Source organism: Lactuca virosa, chromosome 8, assembly GCF_052849685.1.
Source record: "Lactuca virosa cultivar CGN04683 chromosome 8, Lactuca_virosa_CGN04683_v6, whole genome shotgun sequence".
NCBI classification, from domain to species: Eukaryota; Viridiplantae; Streptophyta; class Magnoliopsida; order Asterales; family Asteraceae; genus Lactuca; species Lactuca virosa.
In genome coordinates this window covers 92653813-92681152 of record NC_136433.1, presented here as the reverse complement: position 1 = coordinate 92681152, position 27340 = coordinate 92653813, and the positions used below count along the sequence as shown (strand labels likewise).

At 33.9% G+C, this 27340-nt stretch overlaps 1 protein-coding gene and 1 pseudogene across 1 annotated transcript; both read left to right on the top strand.

The window, feature by feature from the left end:
- The first annotated feature begins 9949 nt into the window (after positions 1-9949).
- LOC145130635 (replication protein A 70 kDa DNA-binding subunit E-like) lies at positions 9950-12419 on the top strand. The gene is made up of 11 exons (XM_079065406.1): positions 9950-9961; positions 10083-10350; positions 10460-10550; positions 10618-10739; positions 10831-10915; positions 11027-11144; positions 11224-11426; positions 11508-11628; positions 11723-11914; positions 12012-12080; positions 12168-12419. Exons 1-11 carry the CDS (start codon positions 9950-9952, stop codon positions 12417-12419), a joined length of 1533 nt encoding a protein of 510 aa, XP_078921532.1.
- A 3959-nt stretch (positions 12420-16378) lies between these two features.
- LOC145130634 (uncharacterized) lies at positions 16379-22901 on the top strand (annotated as a pseudogene).
- Positions 22902-27340: the final 4439 nt, after the last annotated feature.

Here is a 27340-nt window from a genome sequence, read left to right as displayed (position 1 = left end):
GAAATTCTATATATGGAAATGTTAATTGCGTTCTCAAAATTTGATTATGATTACGGCATCCCTCTTCATAATCAAAATTATGAGAACATGGCAAATAGAAATATTATAGCAAAAGACTGATTAAGTATCATGTCTTTATGTTAGACATTATGAATCATATCCCATATGCTTCGGGTATAGGATCGATTGCATATGCTATAACATTCTCGTGCTCTAATTTTCCAAATGCCTAGGGCATTAAGGGAAAAAGGAATAGAACCGAATATAACTAAAGTGATTAAACAACTGTTAAGGACAATCTAAGGTTCGCCAAAGATTGGTCGCTTAAGGACAGTTGGTAGTATAGTAATGGATGGACCATATTGACATTATTATGAATAGACAGGAGTCCATTAATAATGAGTTGTCATATGGCAAATATGGAATGTTTCCATATTGGGAGTTGAAGAATATATGAGAAAGTTAGAAACTTTTATGCAAGAAGGATGTTCAAAGAAATGTACTTTGAATTTGAGACTTCATTTCCATGGAATTGTCTAGTAACAATCTCCAAAGGAATATTTTGTAATATCATTGGTCAAGTCTCTGTGACTTTTGGCACCTAGACATTACAAAATAATCTTTGCATGATAGTTTAGAATCTAACACTTTCTAGCAGTGACAAGAATTTGGAATTCTTACACTTGCAATAAGGATTTGGAATTTTGAAATGAGCATCATTGAAATGTTTTTCAATTGATCTATTTCACAAATTATGGACCATAGATAAACATAGTGTGCATGCTTGATGCATGGCATAACTATCGTTTAGAAAACATAGTGTGCATGCTTGGAGCATGAGACAACTGTTGTTTTAATTCAAGTATTAAGTTGATTATTCGAAACATTATACAATGAATAATGAGTAATCAATATTACTCAAAAGTTTTTGGGCCATATAGAATTAGTATTATTCTTGTGTTTCACTTTGCATGTTTTGACTTCCCGAATAACTAGGTTATTCAAACCATCCACAATCGATCATACTTTGGAAGTAGGTATTGAGGTAAGACTGTCATGAATGGGTCTGTAGTTTGTCTAGGACAAAGTGGCTGCAATGTTCATGAGTGCTCCTGGAATAAGATTCGAGTATTGGATTCAACCCACGCTCATTTGAATCACTTCATGGATTTTATCACGAGTGATCATGAGATGATAATATCTTATATTCTTCAAACGGAGACGTGTGAGTTGTAGTTGCGAGTCGGTTGCACATTGACATATGTAAACGCACTAGTAACTTGGTTGTTATAAAACATATCGTTGTGTGTAATTTGATGAGTAAGTACAAGCGAGCATTTGGGTCGAAGTTTATCCGTTCCTTTTACCCCATGTGGATAAAAGCGATATTTGTGGGCCCCTCGATGACTTAGTGATGACATCAGGCCTGGACTGATTTGATTTGTTCAATTAGTCAGTCGTCATAAATCGGAAATCAGGAAACAACAGATGGACAGAGAGAATGATTATAATCCATGTCTCAGTCCATATGATATCAAGAATGGAGGAATATATGATCCCTTGTCTAATGGACACGTCATTGACTAGGTCAGAGTTCGACAACGACTTTTAAGAGCGACGATCGCTAGTCGGGTTGGAGTCATGCTTGCAATAATAGTTATTAGACTTATCCAAGTGGGACACTGTTGGATTAGGTGTCTAAGCCTATAACTATTATTGGTATGTACTTGATCCGAGAGTAGCATGGTCCATTTGGGTTGCATGGCATCGGAACAATTTGGATAAACTTTTGTGACAAGAGGATATTTATGATTTATTAATATATTATAAGTTCTAATATATTAATATGAAATCATATTATTTAATTAGTGTTGATCAAGAATTAGTTTGGAATTAAATTTGTGATCAAAAGAGACTAATTAAATAAATGAGGATTGATTTGGTAAATCATTCATTCTTATAAAGTGGGCTTATGATCCATAGTTCTTCATGTTGGGCTAAACCCACGTGGTGACCCATGGATAGTCCATGGAGGTTAAAACCCATGGATCATGAGGAATGTGGAAAGTCATGAGTTACATGGTGTAACCCTAATGTGCACACTATATAAGAAACCCCAAGGCTCATGAAATTGGCACTAGTGATAGAGATAAGAGGGCTAGCCGATTTGTGAGTGGAAGTATCATTCTCTCAAGTTATTCCAATTGTTGGTGGTGTTGTGTGATTCCATTTGAGGTGCAACACTTGGGGCACTAAGCTCTTAAATCTCCAAGGCTTCCAACTAGAACAAAAGGTATGTCTTCTAACTTGTTTTATTACCCAAGTATCAATGTTTTGTATGCTAGTTAGGGTAATACCTTGGAAAGTTCAAGTTTGCATGTATAATAGAGAAAATATAGATCCAAGGTATTTAGGGTTGCATGTACACCTTAGGAGTGTTAGAATGATCAAAACCCATCAAATGCCCCTACAATCAATCCTTCGTCATGCCCCAGGACGTCTAGTGTTGCCTTGGTGAATCTAGTGAAGTAGCTGTTGACTGTCTCCCCCTCCCTTTGCTTGCACCCGATGATGAAGTGACAATCGCCTTTGTACTTCCGGATTTGCATGAAGTTGGTTAAAAAGAGGTATTTCAGTTGGCTGAAGTTGTAGATGCTACCAGGGCGTAACGTTTTGAACCATGCCCCTACGTTTCCGTCTAGAGTGGTAGGGAAATATGTGCACCAGAAGCGTTCGTCTAGCTTGAGGGACGTCATCGTCCATTCGTATGTGTCGATGTGGCTGTTCGGGTCTGTGGTGCCATCGTATGTTTTGAGGTGAGGTAGTTTAGCGGTGTTGGGGATCTCATATTCCAGTAACTCCTTTACGAATGGCAATGTGACACTGCGTGAAAGGCAGTCTTGGTTCGGTGTTCGCTGGGCAAAATGGTATCCTGGTTGTTGCATTGCTAGGAATGGTTGTACCAGCATGTTATTGTAGGCTGTGAGGTCTGGTGGTGTTAGGCCATAGAAGTTCTATGGCTGGAATGGGGTGGGAAATGTGTGGGCCACTGGGTTTTGCTGGTAGGTCGTGAAAGGGGGGTGCCGGCATGGCTCCTGCCACTAGCGGTGGGTGGTTTTGCGCTTGGAAAAGGACGCTTGGGCCGTCAGCTACGTTATTCGCCGGCGCTATTAGTGAGGGCATCCCGATTAACGGTGGTGTTATGAGTGCTGTTTGTCGTTGCTCGTTTGGGATGTGTATGGGTGGTGGTAAGAAACTGTAATCGTCGTTGTTTAATCCGCCGATGTTGGGAAAAAACAGCGGTATAGAAGGTGAAATGGGCGGATTGGGTCCTCCGTCGTTGGCGAACAACTACGGGGTTACGCTATTTAGTATGGGTGTTGGTATGTGGGTTGTGACGGAAGGCGTAGTTGTTGCAAGAGAAGGTGGCGGGCCACCGGATAACGGTACCTCAGAAACCGTGCCGGTCGTCTGAGGTGGTGATGTTATTGGGGTGTTGGCCGTCTCTAGGGAGACCATTGGGAGTATCGGGCTATGTGGTGTTTCCTATGATTCGTCGGCGGCCTCGTCCGCCATTTGTGGTTGGGTTAAAGGTGAAAAAGGGAAAAAAAGGGTTTGCATATCTGTTGTCACACAAACGGACGGTGCCAAATGATGTGACCTGGCTTCCGACCACCTAGAGGGTGAAGGCTGTGATTGTCCGAGAGAAACCTGAGAGGTCACAAATAGAGAAAGCCGTAAGCCGTTCTCCGGGAGGAGGTCCCGGGAAAATGCTCCGACCGTCAAGTTAGTAGTGTATTGGAGAGTAAGGGCTGAGAATCGGGAGAGATAGCTTACTTCTTAAGGCGGATTGATGGTCCTTTTATACTGAGGATCCTCTTCGGTCCGTACGAGGAACATGGACTGCGATCCCAACAAAATTCGTTGTCCTCATTGGTGAGTCGTGCTCCTCGTTGTGTCAGGCCCAACGAGTGGTCCAGACGATAATGCTCTAGATGTGCTCCTTGTCGCCTGGAGCCGTTATCCTTAGACTTTAGTGGAGGGTGGCTTTTGGCGGGAGAGGACATTCCCCGCGGTCGTCCTGCTTAGACGGCCGACAGCTAAGGATTCCGCTGGGGCGCCTGGCAGATGGGACGGCCAAGTTGGGCCTGGCAAGGCCCTGCTGGGGATTCTCAGCTGGAGGTTCCTTGCTGGGGATTCTCTTATTCCCGGCCCGCTCTAAGGGGCGTGTCATCAAACGGAAAATTGCTTTAACAAATCTTTATCTTCATCTAAACGATTATTTTCCAATCCACCATAAGAAATTCGTATAATATCATCAATCTTATCATCAACATAGAGATTATACATCTCAATGGCATTCTTCAACATAGATTGACCAGGAACATCCCAAAACAAATATCCTTATTTAAGACGAAACTTTGGATATGTAACTTTTAATCCTAGTGTAACATCCCATTTTAAACATGATAATTAAATAATAAACTTAGAACCCGAGAAGCAATTGGTATTATTATTATTATGTATTATTATAGCCCGAAATGAAATAATAATTAGTTGGGAGTAGGTTTCGGGAAGCCAAATGATAAGATTTGAATCTCCAGGGGGTTAAAGTGTAATTTCAGGATTTATTTTGCAAAGCATTTTGAAGACAGGGGTTGTTTGGTAAAAGTTGGGCTTAAATTGAAAATATTTGAAGGCTTAGGGGCTGATTGGTGAATTCAGGGACTTAATTGTGAAGGATTTTCGGAGGAAGGGTGTAAAGGGTAAAATATGGATCTACTTTGAAGAAATGGGACAAGGAGGGACTAAGAGTGTCATTATGGACTCAACTTTGGAAGTAACGGGTATATAGAGTTCTGAAACCCTAACCCTAGTGAAGGTATCAACCGACACCCCACTCTCTTTTCTCCTCTGGCCGTCATCATTTCATCCTCTCTATCCCCCTCCGTCGAGTCCGTTACCGTCGCCGTTACCTGCCAACACCAAGTCGTAAACCACCGCTGGAGCTCCTGCTGCCGGCGACAAGGACCACCGAGAAGCGAGTGCTTGTGTTTCCGCCGGTTGCTCGCTCGTTGACTGCTCTCCCTTCGCCACCGCTATCTCCTCCACTGTTACATCGCCGCCAGACGACCATCTCGCGTCCAACCTCGCTGCCGGATGCTGTCAACGGGACCAAACGACGCCTTTTTCCGTCGTTGCTACTATTCCGGTGAGAGCCACCCACTCTTCTTCCTCTATTTCGTTGTGGTCCGCCGCATGTCGTCGTTGATGCAGTCGGGGAAGATTTCTGTTGCTTGCGTGGGATCCCGACTTCTCTCCACCCTCACAGTTTCAGCGCCGCCTTTAAGCACCGCTGGTGCCGTTAATCGCCGCTGCTGCCGTTAATCGCCGCCAAGACCGTCACTGCCTTATCTTGTCACCACCAGCCACCATGGGAGGTGGCTGTGAGTTGTGTGGGTGTGTGATTCTTCTTCAAGTTCGGGTTTAGTTGTGTGTGTGGCTGTGTTCCATTCGTAATATGTGTGTTTGGGTGTTTTGGTTAGCCAGGATTCACGGAAAAGCCACCGCCACCACCGTGAGGTGGTGGCTGCCACCATGTGCCGCCATGTGTGTGTGTTTATGTAGTTAGTGTGTGTGTTTATTCTTGGCTAAGGCATTGTAAATGTAATTAGCAAAAAGTATAATGGAAAGAAACTCAAACCACCACCGTAGGGTGGTGGTTGCCGCCACCGGCCGCCGTGTCGGGTGGCGATGTGCTTTGATTGCGTTTGGACCTCGTTTGGGGGATGTTTGGACAATGTGGGACCAATGAAACCCTAATGGGCCCAAAGAAACCCTAGTGGGCCCAATGAGACCTTAATGGGCCCAATGAGGCCCAAAGTGACCTAAAAGCCCAACCAATTGACTAGTGGGCTATTATTGGGTTGGAAAACCCTAATTAGGGTTTGGAAAACCCTAAGGGCATAAAACCCTAATAGTGGGAATCGTTTGGGACACACACGAGAATTAATTATTAAACCTAAAATAATAATTAATAATCATTGGCAAATTAATTTAAGGCAATAATGGACTTAATGGATTAAGTCCTTAATGGGTTAAGTAAGAAACACTTAACCCTAATCATCATTTCATGTGAAAGCCCTAATCTCACTCGGGCCTTGAATTGGGCCTTCCTATTGGGCTTTGGCAATTGGACTATTGGTGGGCCATCCAAGAACAAGTTAATGGACCAAAGTAATTAGATGGGCTTTAGGATAAGGCCCATGTGAGGGCTTCGGCCCAATTTGGAAAATTGGGCCATAGATGGGCCATAATTGGGTCTTTATGATTATGTGATATGGGCCATGGGAATTCGATTGGAATAGTTGGATGGGCCTTAAGGAAAGACCATGTAGAGGTCTGGGCCCAATTTGGAAAGTTGGGCCATATGTTGGGCTTTGGCCCATTATTTGACTTTTGGGCTTTTGTAGTGTGAGTTGGACCTTGGGCTTGGAACCCAATTATTAATTGGGTATTGTTTGATGTTGACAGTTCGGGAATCTGTCAACCAGCAGCTGGAGTGTATCTGCGGGACTTCAGCAGTGCCAGGTGAGTTATCCTCACTATACTAAGGGGTCTAAGGCACCAAGGCCGACCCATTGGATATGTTATCCTAGCAGTGTTAGATGTTGAGTATGAGTTAGTGTTGCATGCTAGTGGTTATTCCAGTTAGGTAGACATGTAGGACTACCTGTGATGTTATATGATTATTGCATGCTCAGTGGTTATGTGGTATGTTATATGTTATGTGGGATGGGTTGAGGTTGTACTGCTCCGTGCGGTAGCCAACAAACCTTAGGAGCATTCCAGTTACGGGCTAAAGGGAGACTCGTACTGTGGGATCGGGAGCATTCCAGTTACGGGCTAAAGGGAGACTCGTACTGTGGGCTCGGGAGCATTCCAGTTACGGGCTAAAGGGAGACTCGTACTGTGGGCTCGGGAGCATTCCAGTTACGGGCTAAAGGGAGACTCGTACTGTGGGCTCGAGGGTAATCCAGTCTGTAAAGTTGGGGACCCATTACATGTTGTTCAGTTTGTTATGATATGTTATTGCTGACATGGTTATGTGGATTGTATGTGTATCGGTATTTTGGGGGTAACTCACTAAGCTTTCGGGCTTACAGTTTCAGTTTATTGTTTCAGGTGCATCAGGGGATCGTGGCAAGGCAAATGTGTGATCGTACAGCTCCTCACTTTTTATGACTATGTTTTTGGGATACTCTGATATTATACATTTTAAAAACAAGTTTGTAATAACTAATGGTTTTTGGGTTGTTTAAAAAGTTTTAAATTGGCTTGAATTTTTGGGTGTTACACCTAGTCTTTTAATGTCTTTTAACACCATATAATCTGCCATTAAATCTTCAACAAGAATGAAAACTTAAAGAGAGAGAAATTAGATCTAACAAGAATTCTAGAGAGAGAAAACGGATCTGAGATGGTTTCTAGAGAAAGAAAACAGATCTGAAACGATTTTTGGAGAGATAAAGTATATTTGAACACAAAAATTCGAATAAACGCGAAATATTTCTTCTAATACTCTTTCAGAACACGATTCAAGAACAAATCAGATGAAATAATGAGTAGAAGATAACAGATTTGAACAAGATTTTGCAATAAAACGAGGTATTAGACATTTTCTTTTCAGAAAACTTTCAAAACTTGAAGAACAAGGTGAGATTCGTGATAAAATATCACCATAAACAAGATCGATTCTTGCAATAATCGCTGAGATCTACAAGAACCCGCTCTGATACCACTTGTAAGGAATAAATCCGAGATGACGAATGCAGAATATCAAGAACGATCAAGAATCAATCACCATAATATGCAAGTAATCTGATAAAGGTTTTTGTGTATATTGAATATGATATGAACGTACAGAGAAAAACCTAATCTGGTAAAAAAAACTTCTATCAAAATCTAACCTAATGATTATTTATAGGGAACATAAAATATATACACAAATATAAAACCAATGCCTTAATCTCCCCTAATAAATAAACATCTTTTTGACATTTGGCAAATTCTTATGCGTTTAGACAAATGGCATTTTCTTGGTTTTTTAATTTTCTAATATTCCACATGTAAATGTCTTAGAATGCCACATGGAATGCATATAAATTGGTCAATAAGACACGTATATGTAATGGTTATGTTTATGTTTCCTCAATTAAGTCCTTATACAGAGCAACAAAGATACGTTTGCCAACTGATTAGCCTTCAATCACGGTGGATTGAAGGATTCGATTTCAAAATCATATCGCTTTCTTTTTAACCAAATCTTCTCTGTGTATGGACTCACAATGTACTTATATGAAATGTTAACTGGATTTCTACTTAGAATCGCATCAATCATGCGTGATCCTTCGTCTTTTACTTATAGCAGGTAATAATTTCCAAAAATTTCTTTCAATTACATCTATATACATAATACATTTATGAGTCGTTTCTTTTCAATTTCGTTTATACATGCACGAGTCGTCTTCTTCACGCATGATTCAACTGTCTTGAAGAATCCGCATTACCATCCCAACAACTACATAAGGTTAGTATTATGCCTATTTATATATGCATGATGCATTTCCTTTTATTTTCAATTATCTTCTTTTTTTTAACACATTGTAACAAAGTCATTTGTAATCAGTCCGCCAACTGTTCGATGTAATGCCAATTTCAATTTCTTTGTTTGAAATATAAAAATATGATTGTAAATGTATTTCCACATATGATTATATTTGAATATGTATACCAGAATGATTGTAAATATAACTATACAGACACTAAAAATGGGGAAATGGTCAAAATGGTCATTTTTTTATAGTTCATTTTGTTACAAGAATTATGAAGATACCTTATTAACAGCTTCACCATGTTTTTTACTTGATGATTTAGCACCATGTTTATCACCAGATACAGCTGCAGAAGAACCCTTATGTGCTGAAGTACCATTTTTGCCCTCAACATCTACCTTCTTACCACTTTTTCTTACAGGGGTAGTGGAGTCACTTTCTTTCTGTTTTTTATTCAAGTCTTCACCATTTGCTTCTTTAGTATTCTTCCGTTTCTTTGGCCCTTCAGAATCAGAAAAATGGTCATTTTTTTTAGTTCATTTTGTAGTCCAGTCTCTGAACATGTCTCTTTGCATTTATAGGGGCAAAATCGTCATTTTCCATATTTGTAAATAATATTAAATAGTATTTTGTTACAAGAATTATGAAGATACCTTAGTGACAGCGTCACCATGTTTTTTACTTGATGATTTAGCACCATGTTTATCACCAGAAGCAGCTGCAGAAGAACCCTTATGTGCTGAAGTACCATTTTTGCCCTCAACATCTACCTTATTACCGCTTTTTCTTACAGGGGTAGTGGAGTCACTTTCTTTCTGTTTTTTATTCAAGTCTTCACCATTTGCTTCTTTAGTATTCTTCCGTTTCTTTGGCCCTTCAGAATCAGAAAAATGGTCATTTTTTATAGTTCATTTTGTAGTGCGATCTCTGAACATGTCTCCTTGCAGTTATAGGGGCAGAATCGTCATTTTCCATATTTGTTTTCAATATTTCTTCATCTTTTTCAGATACTACAGACTCTTTAACAACTTCAGCTGATGTCACTTCATTCTTACACAATCAATTATCTAAACATGAAAATAAATAATAAATTGTATCCTCATTACTTTGCTTATTATTCTCAAATCTGATTTGTTTATCATTCTCAATTTTGTCCATTATATAATCAATGTTTTATTTTTGTCTTACAGCTCATGGATCCAACAGAAATTACAATGATTAATGATCTAGGTCTCTCAAATGACAACTACACAATTAAGGTCTGAATTATCCGGCTTTGGAAACAAACAACTTGGTCGAAACCACATGAGACACGACAAATCGGAATGATTTTAATGGGTGAAGAGGTATTTAAACTTAATTGCTTTAAACATATTTAATGATTTCAACTTATCATATTATTAGTTATACACTATTATGTTAATCATATAGTTGTTTATGTCTTATTTATTTAATCGTTTTTTTTAGGGCAATAAAATTGAATGCACTGTGGAGAAACAATATGTTATACTGGGAAAAACACTTGAAGAATATGCTGATGTTTACATTCATAAGCCAACACTTGGTTTATATGTTGATGATGCCATGAAGTTTGTTGACATTCAAAACAAATTGTTTTTTCAATATACCACTAGAGTAAACAAGTGCATTGGTTTTAATGGGCCCTTGAATTCTTTCGCTTTTGCAAACTTCCAAGATCTTATCGATAAGGCGATCCCTTCAACTGTTTCTTTTGGTAAAGTTCACAACGTTTATTTCACATTTTACCTCTTATAATATTTGTATATTATTTGTCCATCCTAACACTAATTATATACTAACATCTTACATAATGTATATTATAGATGTGATCGGTAATGTTTTTCAATGCTATCCACTGGAACCTGCAACCCAAAAACTTGATAAAAGGATTACATTGAAATTGGAAGATTTAGAGTATGTTTCTTTTAAAACTTGTGTGTTATTAGTTTAAAAATTGTTGTTTTAATTCATATACATTTAGGGGACGACAAGTGTTGGCTACTTTGTGGGGAGATTACGCTGAACAAATTGATTCCTATGTATCCAAACATCGGGTGAATTTTGTAATGATTATTCAATGTGCTAGGTGGAAGGATTACCGAGGTCCTTTTATTAATACAATGTTCTATCTTTACCATTTTCAATGTTTATATAAGAAATAATTTAATCCAATATTTTTTCATTTTCTTTTCAGGGCGTGTATATGTGAATAACACATATTTAGCAACAAAGTTATTCATTGATGAGCAAGTTGAAGAAATTATTGATTTCAAAAAAAAGTTTGATTACGTTTCAATCAAGTCCTTTATATATTACTATTAAACTAAATATATTTTTTATTGATATTATACTTACACTTTATTTGTAAACATGTTTAATGAAAAAAAAAGTGGATCGGCTTCTTCATGTTCTCGTGCTACAACGTCTTCTATCATGTATACTGTACATGATGACTTTCTGAAAAATACTAAATTCTACCAGATTTCCATGATCCATGAATTAGATGAGGTATATTTACATTATTAAATCTTAAATTAGTGATGCTTAATTTTCCTGATTCAACATCATTGGTTATTACTAATAATAGGGGAGTTATGCCATCATTCTTGGAGCAATTAAGATGTTTGAAGATAATCAACAATGGTACTACCCGGCTTGCAAGAACTGTAAGAGAAAGGTTCATAAAATGCCCATTGAACAGGCCAATGTTTTGGACCATGTAGCTGAGAATGAATCTTGGGTATGTACACAGGAGAAGTGCAAAAAACAAGTCATAGTTGCTGAACCAAGGTATAATAAGAAATTTAATATTATTTCATTATTGTATTTATCTAATTTGTATGGTTTTTATTTGTTTTTTAAATACCTTAGTTTTATGCTCAAAATTCGAGTACAAGGCTTGGTGGGAGTAGTGACACTTACTCTGTTTGATCGGGATGTTAGAAGTATTCTAAACATTTCAGCATCAGATTTGATAGAAAAGTATGAAAAGGTATATATTATAAAATCCATTATATAAAATTCCTAATTTATTCTAATCATTTCTACATTTTAAGTCTAATTTTGTTTCATTTACTTTTTTTTAGATGGGTGAGACTGTTGCTTTTCCTGTTGAGATCAATGAACTTATTGGTAGAAAAATGGCTTTCAAAATTATAGTTAGAGGCTTTACCTCTGGAAGAAAATACATCCGTAGTTACAACATATCAAAGATAAGTGATGATGTTGACATAATTTCTGCGCTCGAGAAGCTTGAAAAAGCAAACCACATTGAACAGGTTTAACTACAAATAAGTCTTAATCCGTCTACAAATTATGTTTTATATACTTGATATTTACCAATCTAAATTACACTTTACAAACTGTTATATATAGGACACTGAAACTGAGTCTGTTAATGTCGTGGTCTCAGATTTCAACTCTCAGGATACAATTGGTTTTAAGGTATAATTTCCTACTTTTTTTTTCTTTTCACTCCTTTTACATTACTCCTATGTCAATCAGTAACATATGTCAATTCTTGCATTTAAGGGTTCTGCTTCCTTCGTTGCTGATAATACTCCTATCTCTACTTTTCCAAATACCATTTCAATGAGTCCATCAACCAACCATGACACCACTAGCCTGCTTTCACCAACTACCAATGTGAAACGTAAACTTGTAGATGTTTACGATCTAGAAGATACTGTTTGTGAGTCATCAACAAAACCTTCTAAAAAATCCATTGGAATCAAGGAAACTGTCGTGTCCACCCAACTATTGATTCCTAAAGTCGAGAAGTGAGATCTTATGAACGTTTCAAACAATTTTCAGTTTTTCGTTTTTTATATATCATTCCAGTCGAACATCAATTTTTAGGTTTTATGGTTTGTCAAGAATACTTTCGTTGTTGGTTTCACAAATTCTGTTTTCTTTCGTTTTATGTTAAGAATGGATTTTGAGTTCTTTATTAAATGTTGTCATTTATTTAGTTTTAAATTGTTATTTATTACATCTTATTATTTTTTAAAACTTTGAATTAAATTGATTCATCAATGTACATATATTTTTTTATAATAGAAACATGCAACATTTTAATTATAACAAGTTACTTAAATTAGTAAACGTACAATAGTATTACATAAACTTAATGAAAACTAAAAGTTTGATAAACAGTTAAACACGTATGTAACCAATGTCATGTCATCACATAACCTGGTCCCAATTATAAAATTATATGTTGTGGCAATCCACCAAAAGTGAAATGTGAGTAATATTTGACCCTATTTTGTTTTGGGTCTCCCTTATTATAAGCATGTTAAAATAATAGGGTAGACGTTTCGCAGTTTCACACAACACTAATTTAGGATAAAGGAAAGCAATAAGCGACATACATCAACTTACACTAAGCAGTCTCACGCTTAGTTTCAAGTAAACAGCTTTCATACGGATGTTGTGGTTTAACATGGTGGCATGAGGAAGCTTTGACTTTTTCCAGTAGTCTTCTGGTGAATATTCCACATGTAAATGTCTTAGAATGCCACATGGAATGCATATAAATTGTTCAATAAGACACGTATATGTAATGGTTATGTTTATGTTTCCTCAATTAAGTCCTTATACAGAGCAACAAAGATACGTTTGCCAACTGATTAGCCTTCAATCACGGTGGATTGAAGGATTCGATTTCAAAATCATATCGCTTTCTTTTTAACCAAATCTTCTCTGTGTATGGACTCACAATGTACTTATATGGAATGTTAACTGGATTTCTACTTAGAATCGCATCAATCATGTGTGATCCTTCGTCTTTTACTTATAGCAGGTAATAATTTCCAAAAATTTCTTTCAATTACATCTATATACATAATACATTTATGAGTCGTTTCCTTTCAATTTCGTTTATACATGCACGAGTCGTCTTCTTCACGCTGGAATCAACTGTCTTGAAGAATCTGCATTACCATCCCAACAACTACATAAGGTTAGTATTATGCCTATTTATATATGCACGATGCATTTCCTTTTATTTTCAATTATCTTCTTTTTTTAACACATTGTAACAAGGCCATTTGTAATCAGTCCGCCAACTGTTCGATGTAATGCCAATTTCAATTTCTTTGTTTGAAATATAAAAATATGATTGTAAATAATATTAAATAGTATTTTGTTACAAGAATTATGAAGATACCTTAGTAACAGCTTCACCAAGTTTTTTACTTGGTGATTTAGCACCACTTTTATCAACAGAAGCAGCTGCAGAAGAACCCTTATGTGCTGAAGTACCATTTTTGCCCTCAACATCTACCTTCTTACCGTTTTTTCTTACAGGGGTAGTGGAGTCACTTTCTTTCTGTTTTTTATTCAAGTCTTCACCCTTTGCCTCTTTAGTATTTAAAAGATGTGTACCAATGACTGTAAATATAACCATATGTTAACATATCTGTGCTTTCCCTTTTATTATTAAATGTATTCTCCATGTAAATCCCTCTGTTATGTATATGCGTTTTGTCATTATTAAATGTATTTCCACATATGATTATATTTGAATATGTATACCAGAATGATTGTAAATATAACTATACAGACACTAAAAAGGAGGAAAATGGTCAAAATGATCATTTTTTTATAGTTCATTTTGTTACAAGAATTATGAAGATACCTTATTAACAGCTTCACCATGTTTTTTACTTGATGATTTAGCACCATGTTTATCACCAGAAACAGCTGCAGCAGAACCCTTATGTGCTGAAGTACCATTTTTGCCCTCAACATCTACCTTCTTACCGCTTTTTCTTACAGGGGTAGTGGAGTCACTTTCTTTCTGGTTTTTATTCAAGTCTTCACCATTTGCTTCTTTAGTATTCTTCCGTTTCTTTGGCCCTTCAGAATCAGAAAAATGGTCATTTTTTTTAGTTCATTTTGTAGTCCAGAACATGTCTCTTTGCATTTATAGGGGCAAAATCGTTATTTTCCATATTTGTAAATAATATTAAATAGTATTTTGTTACAAGAATTATGAAGATACCTTAGTGACAGCGTCACCATGTTTTTTACTTGATGATTTAGCACCATGTTTATCACCAGAAGCAGCTGCAGAAGAACCCTTATGTGCTGAAGTACCATTTTTGCCCTCAACATCTACCTTCTTACCGCTTTTTCTTACAGGGGTAGTGGAGTCACTTTCTTTCTGTTTTTTATTCAAGTCTTCACCATTTGCTTCTTTAGTATTCTTCCGTTTCTTTGGCCCTTCAGAATCAGAAAAATGGTCATTTTTTATAGTTCATTTTGTAGTGCGATCTCTGAACATGTCTCCTTGCAGTTATAGGGGCAGAATCGTCATTTTCCATATTTGTTTTCAAGATTTCTTCATCTTTACGTAAACCCTTTTTTTATATTTAAGATAAGTAATGTTTAATATTCAAATTTGTTTGATAAAATAAAACTGTGAATTTTTTTTTTGAATTCGTTGTTAAGCAAAAAAAAATCAAAAGTAAAAGAAGTAAATAAACTTTCTATAAGAATCACTATAGTTTATTTTTTTTTATTTCATTTTTTTTCCTTGTTTAACTACCGAAATCTATTTTTTTTTCCAATTAACTACATAAGGTTTGTCTTCATGTACAGTCATTTTTTATATAATCCATTAATGTATATTAAATTTAAATATATAAATATAAATTCTTTATAATAAGTCCACGTCCATTTATTTTTATTAAATATAAGCTTCAAAAGATGTTAAATTAACAATTTTTTTACACGTACGTATTTTTATAATGTGTCAATTTTACTAATTCATAATATATACTATGAATTTATATAACATTGGTTTATTATAGCTTTATTACAGGATCTATTGTTTTTTATGATATAAACATCGTATGGATTCAAATCATTCCAAAGACCGGCGCAAACAAAAAAAGTTAAATTTGGATAAAAAAAAAATCCGATGTCGTGACAACCACTTCAATTGGTAATTATTTTTCAACGTGTCCATTTTGTTTTATTATCATTACTCTTTTATTTAATTTAATTTATAAAAATATTGATTAAGTCTTATTCAAATTTGTATTACACATAATCAATAAATTATATTATTAATCCGGTAGAGTATTATATATTAAATGTTGTTTTTCCTTATAAAAATAACTACCTACCGTATATAATATATCATTATCAAAATCTAACCACTTCATTTTATTCTATATATCTTGCAGGTAACAATAAAAATATAAATTCAAATATTTCAGATGGATATCAGCATACAAGTTTTCAATCTATTTTGACATATCCTTTTAATATTACAAGTTCATTATCCAATGATGCTAAAGATAAAAGAAAACTTAGAAAGTTATATTTGGATAACAAAAAATGTAAAGATAAAACCACCACGGCAAATGGTATATTTTTTTTTCTATCATGCATTTATAATTAGTTTGTTACCAGAGTATTGTTTTTACATAAAATTTTTAATTTTGTTGATTAGTTTTTATTTTCTATTAATCGTTTGCGACATAAATAATGCATATTCCCTTATAACATTCTTAGTATTTCACAAGTAACAATTTTTCCGATCAACATTGTTTTGATTTTTTAATATTTTATTTAAATAAATTTCTTATATTTCGTTTTCGATGAATTAAATATGCATATATTTTTTTTCTTTGTATATATGTTAATTATAAATGTTTTGAGGGTCTTAATAACTTTTTTCTTATATATTTTTCTCAGTGCTTACTAATGACATTAGCAAAAGTCAAACCATGTCATCAACCAACTTCAATAATGTTGCCGGGGACAATCAAAATGTCAACCCAAACATTTATAAAGATAAACGAAAACAAATAAAAGATTATTTGGATAATAGAAGATCCATTCAGACTTGCACCACACCAATCGGTAATATGCTATATATTACATAATTTATCTTTCATCCATATAATGTATAATTAATTGTGTAATAATATATTCATTTGTTTATTATGTTTGTTTTATTTTTTTGTAATAATTAAAATATTTTTATTTCATAGATTATATGGAGTGTGCTCAACAATGTTTCAAATCTACTTCCAATTATACGACAAGAACTCCGTTATTTAACATTATCAATGGTATATCGAATAACTTTTCATATCAGTTATCCTACTATATAAGTTACATAAAATAATATCTATGCATTGTATACAATTTAAATCATACTATTATCCTTTTTATTTCAAAATTCAATACTGACATTTATACTTTTAGTATATGGACACAAATCATTTATCCTTATCAACATCTAACCACTTCAAATTATTCTATATATCTTGCAGGTAACAATGAAAATATAAATTCAAATATTTCAGGTGGATATCAGCATACAACTTTTCAATCTACTTTGGATGTTAATATTACAAGTTCATTATCCAATGATGCTAAAGATAAAAGAAAACTTAGAAAGTTATATTTGGATAACAAAAAATGTAAAGATATGACCACCACGCCAAATGATATATTTTTTTTCTATCATTCTTTTATAATTAGTTTGCTACGAGAGTATTCTTTTTACATAATATTTTTAATTTTGTTTATTAGTTTTTATTTTGTGTTAACCTTTTGCGACATAAATAATGCATATTTCCTTATAACACTCTTAGTATTTCACAAGTAATGGTCATAACGATCAACATTGTTTTCATTTTTTAATATTTTATTTAAACAAATTTCTTATATTTCGTTTTCGATGATATAAGTATGCATATATTTTTTTTCTTCCTATATATGTTAACTTATAAATATTCTGAGGGTTATAATAACTTTTTTCTTATATAATTTTCTCAGTGCTTACTAATGACAGTAGCAAATGTCAAACCTTGTCATCAAGCAAGTTCAATAATGTTACCGGTGACAATCAAAATGTCAACCCAAACGTTTATAAAGATAAGCGAAAACAAAGAAAAAAATATTTGGATAATAGAAGATCCATTCAGACTTGCACCACACCAAACGGTAATATGCTATATATTATATAATTTATTTCTCATCCATCTAATGTATAATTATTTGTCTAATAATAAATTCCAATGTTTATTATGTTTATTTTATTTTTTATATCAATTAAAATATTTTTATTTCGTAGCGTGTATGGAGTATGCTCAGCAAAGTTTCAAATCTACTTCCAATTATACGACAACAACACCGTTATCTAACATTACCAATGGTATATCTAATTTCTTTTCACATCAGTTTTCCTACTATATAAGTTACAAAAAATATTATGTATGTATTTTATACAATTTAAATCATACTATTATCATTTTTATTTCAAAATTCAATACTAACATTTATACTTTCAGTGTCAGGAAATAGACAATATTCTATATTGTCTAATGATATGACAGCCACATCTTCGTTAGCAGTCACTCGAGATAATTCTATCAGTTTATCTTTGAGAAACAAAAAGTCAAAAAGGAAAATCTCAAATATATCTCATATACCCATAGACTTAACATCAGATGAACACTTAAATGTTCAGCATAATCATGTTCAATTGATTTCGGGTATCTCAAAAGGTAACACTAATGATTATATTAAACTATTACTCATTTCAAGAATAATATATGTATATCTTTAATCAAGTTTTTTTAAACAGATTATTTCGACCATGGTGATCAGAGTTTTGTGTGTACGAGTTGGCATGCAAAATTATGGCAAAATGAAGCCCTTAAAGGCAATAAAGATGGCAACAAAACATCTTTTTCAATGTGTTGTGGTAACGGAAAGGTCGAGCTTCCTGAATTAAAAGAAGCACCTGAAGATTACCAAAATCTTTATCGTTCTGTTCATCCCAAAGGGAAACATTTTTTGAACAACATTCGTCTGTTCAATTCGATGTTTTCATTTACATCGATGGGTGGAAAAGTTGATTCTTCCGTTAACAAAGGCAAAGGTCCATATATTTTCAGACTTGGTGGTCAAAATTACCATTGTATGGGCAGCCTTCTACCTATAGATGGATCAAAACCAAAGTTCTCTCAACTATACATATATGATACTGACAACGAACTTTCAAATAGACAACACGCTTTCAGGTATATTTCATGTTTATTTTTTATAACAATCCTTTTTTTTCATTATACTTATTTACCTACTAAATATTAAATATAATCGTCATTATTAACAGTACACAAAAAGATGGGTGCAATTCAACTTCTCAGCAACTTGATATCGAAATCATAAGATTTTTGAAGGTTATGTTGGATTCAACAAATGAGTTGGTTAAGTGTTATAGAATGGCAAGAGATTGTTTTAATGCAAGTCCTAATATAGATCTAAAGTTACGTCTTATAGGAAGAAGACAACATGATGGAAGGACATATAACCTACCTACCGCTTCTGAGGTTGCTGCTTTAATTGTTGGTGACATTGGTAATTCAATTGATAATAGAGATATCATCGTAAAAACTAAATCAGGCAGTCTACAACGTATAAATGAATTGCATCCTGCTTACCTTGCTCTTCAATACCCACTGCTCTTTCCTTATGGGGATGATGGATATCGAGTTGACATCCCTCATAGAGGTGTTACGTGTTCAACGAATAACAAACGATGTAACTGTACAATGAGAGAATTCTTTTCTTATAGGATTCAAGACAGAGTTAATATTTTCTCATTAATTCTGAATTCAAGAAGGCTTTTTCAACAATTTCTGGTTGATGCTTATACGATGATTGAAAGCGAGAGGCTGTATTACATACGAAACCAACAAAAAGTTCTTCGATGCGAGTCCTATGAAACATTACGCAGCGTGAAAAACAATGGAAATACAGATATTTCGAATATTGGACAGCGTGTGATATTGCCTTCTTCTTTTACTGGTGGTGCACGCTACATGATGCAAAACTATTTAGATGCCATGTCACTTTGTAAGTGGTTTGGCTACCCAGATTATTTCATAACTGTAACATGCAATCCAAAGTGGCCCGAGATTCAAAGGTTTATTGCTGACACAAACCTCAAACCCGAAGACAGACCAGATATCCTATCTAGGTTGTTCAAAATGAAGCTAGATTCATTGATTAAAGACTTAAAGAAAAATTCATTATTGGGTTCGGTCGAAGCAGGTAATTTATATTAATAATGCATTGTTAAAGTGTTTTTATATATTTTGTTAATATGTTTTTTTATTTTTTTCAAAATCTTATAATACGTCTCTATGTAAATAAATTGTCAGCTGTTTATACGGTGGAGTTTCAAAAGCGCGGCCTACCTCATGCTCATATATGTCTATTCATGCACTCTGATTACAAGCTCCCAACCGTTGAACATATTGATCGTGTTATTTCTGCTGAAATTCCAAACAAAGACGACGATCCAGAATTGTATGCACTTGTCAGCGAGTTCATGATGCATGGTCCTTGTGGTAGTGATAATCCTAAATGCCCATGCATGATTGATAACAAGTGTTCAAAAAACTTCCCAAAGACATTCACAGAGCATACTTCGGTTGATGAAAATGGTTATCCAATATATAAGAGACGTAATGATGGATCTTTTGTTGAAAAGTCTGGTGTTAAGTTAGACAATAGAAGTGTGGTTCCATATCACAAACTGCTTTTGAAAATATACCAAGCTCACATTAATGTTGAGTGGTGCAATCAGGGTGCTTCCATCAAATATTTGTTCAAATATATTAACAAGGGTCCTGATAGGGCTACTGTTGCGGTTGTACCAAACAACAACGCAGATGATAATGACGATGTAGTTGACGAAATAAAAAACTACTACGATTGTAGATATTTGTCTGCATGTGAAGCTTCGTGGCGTATATTCAAATTTGATGTTCATTTCAGGACTCCTTCTGTTGTGAGGCTTCCTTTTCATCTTCCTGGACAACAAAATGTTGTATACGATGCTGACGATGATATTGAAGATGTCCTCAATAAACAGTCTGTTTCTTCTTCGATGTTCTTAGCTTGGATGGAGTGTAATGAACATAATAAGGAAGCACGTAAGCTTTCTTATGTTGAATTTCCTACCAAGTTTGTTTGGAAATTGAAGGATCGTTGTTGGAAGCCAAGAGAAAAAGGATTTTCTATCGGTCGAATTCACACCGTCTCTCCTAATGTTGGTGAAGCATATTTTTTGAGAATCCTTTTAAATAAAGTCAAAGGTCCGAAATGTTTTGCAGACATTCGTACGGTTAATGGACATGTGTGTGCTACTTTTAGAGAGGCGTGTTATGCTCTTGGACTTTTGGAAGATGATAGGGAATATATTGATGCAATTGAGGAAGCAAGTCATTCAGGTTCTGGATATTATTTGCGTTATTTATTTGCAACTATGCTGAAGTCTAATAGTTTGTCGAGACCGTACTTTGTCTGGGAAAAAACTTGGCAATACTTATCAGATGGAATTCTCTACAATCAACAACTAAGATTAAAGGCACCAGGTAATATGTTATTTTTCATTATTTAAATTAATGTTTTACTTAATAATTCTTACATAATATATTATATTTATTGAATAAAATTTATTATATATTTTTATATATTTAACTAAAACTTATTAACCTTATTATTATCGTTAAGTTTTAATTTTATATAGTTATATATCTATAAAAATTAACTTGCAAATTTCTACAGGTTTATCGCTTGATGAGGATCAAGTTAAAAACTTGACACTTTATGAGATTGAAAAAATTTTACTCCAAAACAATTCAAGCCTCAAAGATTTTGATGGGATGCCTTACCCTGATCATGAGTCTATATCTTCTTCAAATAATCGATTGATTACGGAGGAGCTAGATTTTGACAGGACGACTCTATTACAAGAGTTTTATCAGCTACTTGGTTCATTAACAGATGAACAAAGAGGTGTTTTCGACGATATTATCACAAATGTTAAGAAAAAGAAAGGAGGTGTCTTTTTTGTTTACGGTTACGGAGGTACAGGGAAAACATTTCTCTGGAAAACATTATCCGCTGCTTTAAGATCGGAGGGTGAAATCGTGTTAAATGTTGCTTCAAGTGGTATTGCTTCCTTATTATTGACAGGAGGTAGGACATCGCACTCTCGATTTATAATCCCTTTAAATCTTACCGAGGATTCGTTTTGTTCTATAACGCCGGAAAGTGATGTTGCTGAATTGTTAAAAAAAACATCATTGATTATATGGGACGAGGCACCCATGATTCATAAGCATGCATTTGAAGCTTTGGATAGATCTTTGAAGGATATATTGGGTTGTCATCTTCGTAGCAACTCAAAATTGCCATTTGGAGGAAAAGCAATTGTTTTTGGAGGTGATTTTAGACAAATTCTACCTGTTGTTCCTAATGGAAGTAGACAAGACATCGTCAATGCTTCAATAAGTTCCTCCTATATTTGGTCAAATTGCAAGGTCTTAAGATTAACAAAAAAACATGAGGTTAAGTCTTCATACATCTAATATTGAAGAAACAACCACATTTGCAAACTGGATTTTGAATATAGGTGAAGGAAAGGTTGGTGGCTTAAACGACGGCGAGGCAATTGTTGATATACCAGATGATATTCTCATTACAGATTCATCGGATCCTATTGGTTCATTAATTACATTTGTCTATCCTTCTATTGTTGAAAATGCCAATAATCCGATGTTTTTTCAAGAAAGAGCAATCCTTGCACCGAAAAATGAAGTTGTTCAAGAAATAAACAATCGTTTGTTAAAATTATTTCCTGGAGATGAAAAAGAATACTTAAGTTCAGACAGTCTTTGTCAATCGGAGTTTGTACACGATGACTTTGACGAATCTTTATACTCTCCTGATGTTCTAAACGGCCTTAGACCTTCAGGTATGCCAATTCATAAATTGGTATTAAAAGTCGGTGTTCCAGTTATGTTATTGAAGAATATTGACCAGAAATACGGTTTGTGTAATGGAACAAGGCTGCGAGTTATAGCATTGGGTAAGCGTGTTATAGAAGCAGAGATTATTTCTGGAAGTAATATAGGAAAACGTACGTTTATTCCAAGAATGTCACTGACCCCGTCGGATAAAAGGATTCCTTTCACATTTCAGCGAAGACAGTTTCCACTTGCTGTATGCTTTGCGATGACAATAAACAAAAGTCAAGGACAGTCGCTATCAAAGGTTGGTTTGTTTTTGAGACAACCAGTGTTTACTCATGGACAGTTGTATGTTGCATTGTCTAGAGTTAAAAGCAGAGACGGATTGAAAATATTAATTTTAGACAACGAAGGAAACCCTACCAATAAGACATCTAATGTTGTATTCAAAGAAGTATTTGGAAATTTGTGATTTGTAAAAATTATTTAGAATATTTCATTAATGATTTTTTTTTGTATTTTGGGTTCAATTACATACTTATTCAATAAACTCTTCACTTATATGTGTTGTATTATTTTAATAATTCGTTGATGTTCAAAATTTTATATTATTTATTTCAAGAAACCCGTGTAACACACGGGTATTACACCTAGTATAAAACAAATGTCTTAGAAGAGCTCGATTAAGAACTTCTACTGTAAAGGCACCGTAGGGAATCATAAAACGATTAACCCTAAAAAGGCTTCCCTAAATAACCAAACATGCCAAATCAGTTTCAATATCGCAAATACTCAACAATTATTTTATGACAAATTATATTAATGGTCTATGTGGTTTACTAATGTATGAATTTGATCCATCTTATATCTGAAAAGATGAAAATACTTTCTCGAATTCAGTCCCTAATAGGTGAAAATGGACGGCGTCAGTAAAAATGACCAACTATGTCAAAAAAATTGATAGATGATTGAATTCGTGAAATTTAATAAACCACCATAACCATTTTTATACTTTTGTAAAGTGAATTGTTATTTCATTTTTCAAACTTAAATGGTACTATTTTATTTATTTATTTATATATTATTATTATTATTATTATTATTATTTTAATTTACACAAAGTCAAAAAAGTCCCTAAACCGAACCAATAACAAAATTATATTTCCACAATCTCCAATTCAATTTGGTGTTTTTTAGTTCAATTTAAATTTTGGACACCTTTATTGACAACCCTATTCCAAAAATCAAACCGTACTTTACTAATTTCTACTAAAGGGTATTACGGGATTTAAGCCATTTAACTACATTTTCGTTTTTAAGTCTCCGTTATTTGTTATGTAACTTGTTATATAACTTAATGACTTATACGTATCCAAATGTATGTCACACCTCATTTTCGTATTATAAATACTGTCAGATGATTTTCTTTATTCGTATGTCCGAGTCCGACATAAAGAAGGTTTGAAGATGTCACCGTTTGGTCCCATGGGCCTGGGAGTCTGGGACCACCTTGTAGCCTAAGCCAGACAAAACAATAATATCTCAGACGGGTTATTAAAAAGTTATCGATCTTTATTTTCCGGGTTATGGGGCATACCTGGTTGAGGTCCACCAAACGCCCCTTCTAATTTTTAATTCTTGAACGACAAAAAATATGGGTCCATCGAAAAAACCCACGTTGTCTAAAACTATATATGATTTTATTGTGGTTATATAGTCATCAATCGTTTTATAAAATACTATTAACTTTCATAAGTTGGAACTTATTTTATATTGGTCAAAACAATACAACAATTTTGAATGTTTTTTTGTTGATAAAATTTCAATTGGAGTTTATTTTATACCAACATGGTATTGTTAATGACTTAATGCTAATTATATTTCGTGAGTTTTTTCTTTCCTTTTTAATTGCATTTAACGACACACAAAAATACTATGAATTTTCATTATATATTGAAACGGCAAACTAGCTAACCTACTATTAAATACAACCTATGTTTCCTAAGAGACTTGAACTCACGACCTCTCATTTGAAAAAATCATTTCTTATCGCTAGACCAAATATATTTATACGTGAATGATCGCTTTGACTTATTAGTCATAAAAACCTTAAAATAATAAAAGAATCAACCTTTTTCAAATGGGAAATTGTCAGAAAAATCTCAATATTTTCAGGAAAGTTACACTTTAGTCTTAAGATTTTTTTTTAAACATAAAAGTCCGATTATTTATAAAAACAAGATAATATGTCATTTCCTGTTAAAAGAAAAAAAAAGACTTTTTTTTTGTAAACTTGAACCAAAATGAAATAATCGGGATTGAGACTAAAATATAACTTTCTTGAAAATATTGAGACTTTTCTCACGATTTCTCTTTCAATTTCGGAAAGCAAATAATAAATTCTCAACATCTCGTTTTTCTATTTTCCTTTTTTTTAATCATTTGATCACAATTCTTGTTCTCATCGACAATTTGAACACTCCACGTAAATACAATCATGTTGTTTTTGCAAGTGATGTGATGCCTTTCATTTAACTTTGTCTTTTATTGAAATATCATATATTTATCTAGTGTGAAAGGAACGAGAGTGACTTCGTATGATCAATCAAATAGAACGATACATGAATTATTTTATTATGTTATTTCCATGATTTCGTTACAAACACGTGCAAAAATTTGTAAACTAGTAAACATACACACAAATGTGCTAATGTTTATTAGGCTAGAGGGAAACATCCGGCAAGCTGTTCGACAAGGCCTACGTGGCCTCGGGACAAACCGTGTCGTGTCCTCGAAAGATGGAACTCAGCAAGCTTCTACCGAGTCTCCCTCTTTTTCTTCCTCTCTTCTTCTCCCCCACTCGGCAACCCACACCCCCTCTTCTTCTTCTTCCTCCTTTCTTCCCCACTTTTTTCCTTGTTGGAGCTAAGGTGGAGCTCGGTTGGGCAGCCACTACTCCCCTCAGCCTTATGGAAGGAAAGTTAATTATAAAGGAAGCAGAAAGATGACTGAAATTAGGAAACATATATATATATATATATATATATATATATATATATATATATATATATATATATAGAGAGAGAGAGAGAGAGAGAGAGAGAGAGAGAGAGAGAGATAGAATACAAGTGTATTACAAATTATGTATTTGTGATATGTTTTTTATGGCAAAATTTGATTATACGTAAAAAGTATATAGCTATAGCATCAAAGGGCTTTTGGTCTAGTTGTATCAGATATTGCCCTTTCTTCTTGATGTTAAAATTTCAAGTTTTGTCGTGGATATAGATAAAATTAAGAAGTAGTTTAGAAACATATTAGATTTGCTGTTAAAAAAAACTAAATTGTTAGCATGAATTACTATAGATAGATGTGGTGATAGATCGAGTTCTGACGGTTATCCAACCCAAACATGTAAAAGTTATGTATGTTTGGATTTTAGTTATGTATGTTTGGATTTTAGTTTTTTATTTGTTTTATCTTTTTAAGAATCGTACTTTTTAACCCTTTTAATAAGGGATGTGATTTTTCTATTTGAGATTTTAATTCATCCATATAAAATATATGTTTCATTAACTATTAACTAATACAATAGCTATAATGGTATCGTAAGTTATCATATGTAAATGAATCAAATTTAAAGTGTAAGAATCAATGGGATGGGTATGGATTTTTATTGATCTACTTCATTAATAAGTTGTTCCATTTAGGTATTAGACTTTTTGATTTCCCTGTTAAGTTTTTTGTTTCTTTATAATTATAAGATAAAATTTCACGAATGGTCATTTTGGTTTAAAAGTTTTCATTCAAAAGATCCTTATAAAACTTACTTTTTTTTACATCAATAGTCTCTTTTGACAAAAATTGGCACGTCAACGATCCTTATATATAAAGTTTCTAGACAGAGACGTTAAGTTCCCCATAAAAACAATTTGTGAAATTTCCTGAAATTTCACATAAGGACCATTTGTTAAATTTTTTTTAAAAAATCTATTAAACCTTGTATTAATTATCATAAATCCAATAAAAAGGCAAAAAAAACCTAAAACATAAAAATGAAGGACCATTGGTGCAAAAAAAAGTTTCATAAGGACCGTTTGAGGGATATTTTTTAAACCAAATAACCATTTGGGAAATTTTGTCTAATTCTAGTTTCTCGATTCCAAAAGAGGACAAGTATTACCGAAGATGATTGATTCAAATGAGAAAGATGGAAGAGATCGATATTTGCTTACTGATTGAAAAGAAGTTTCTCCTTAAAAAAAACATGTGCTAATTAGCATTAATGATAACAGTGACCATCGATCAAGAAGGTGTTGGGTCGTTTTTGTCACCTTGTGAAGTTTCTATTTATATCTCAATAAATCTCCGATTTACATTCGAGAATCCACTTTACTTTGTGATCAATTGCATACCATCTCAATCAAAAAAATCCTCAATCAATCGACGACACTCTTTTCTCTAACCAAATGCATATTGTGAGTGTATAATTGTTTTTCTAATGTAACTGATGTTATTATAAAATGCGTGCTTGAGATATGCAACATTTATTTATTTAAGATTCATCTTGATGTCTCATGCATGTTTGTGGACATTTATTTTATTTAAAAAAATTATCTTAAGTATTAAATAAAATGTGATTCTTGTTATACCGAGTTTTAAGTACTAATTATCGTCACATGCATAATAATCATGTAATCTATACTATAATACTAAAAATATGTCGAATATTTATTAATCCAGCCGAGAAGGGTACGAGTTCCACTATTCAAACCATGCGGGTTACTAAACGGGTTTGGATCAAGGTTGCCATCGTGAGATCTTTTCACATATGAGTGTTCAAAGAAAAAATTAAAGCATAAAGACTATCCATGCACGAAAATCAAAACATAGACTGAAAATACAAATTTC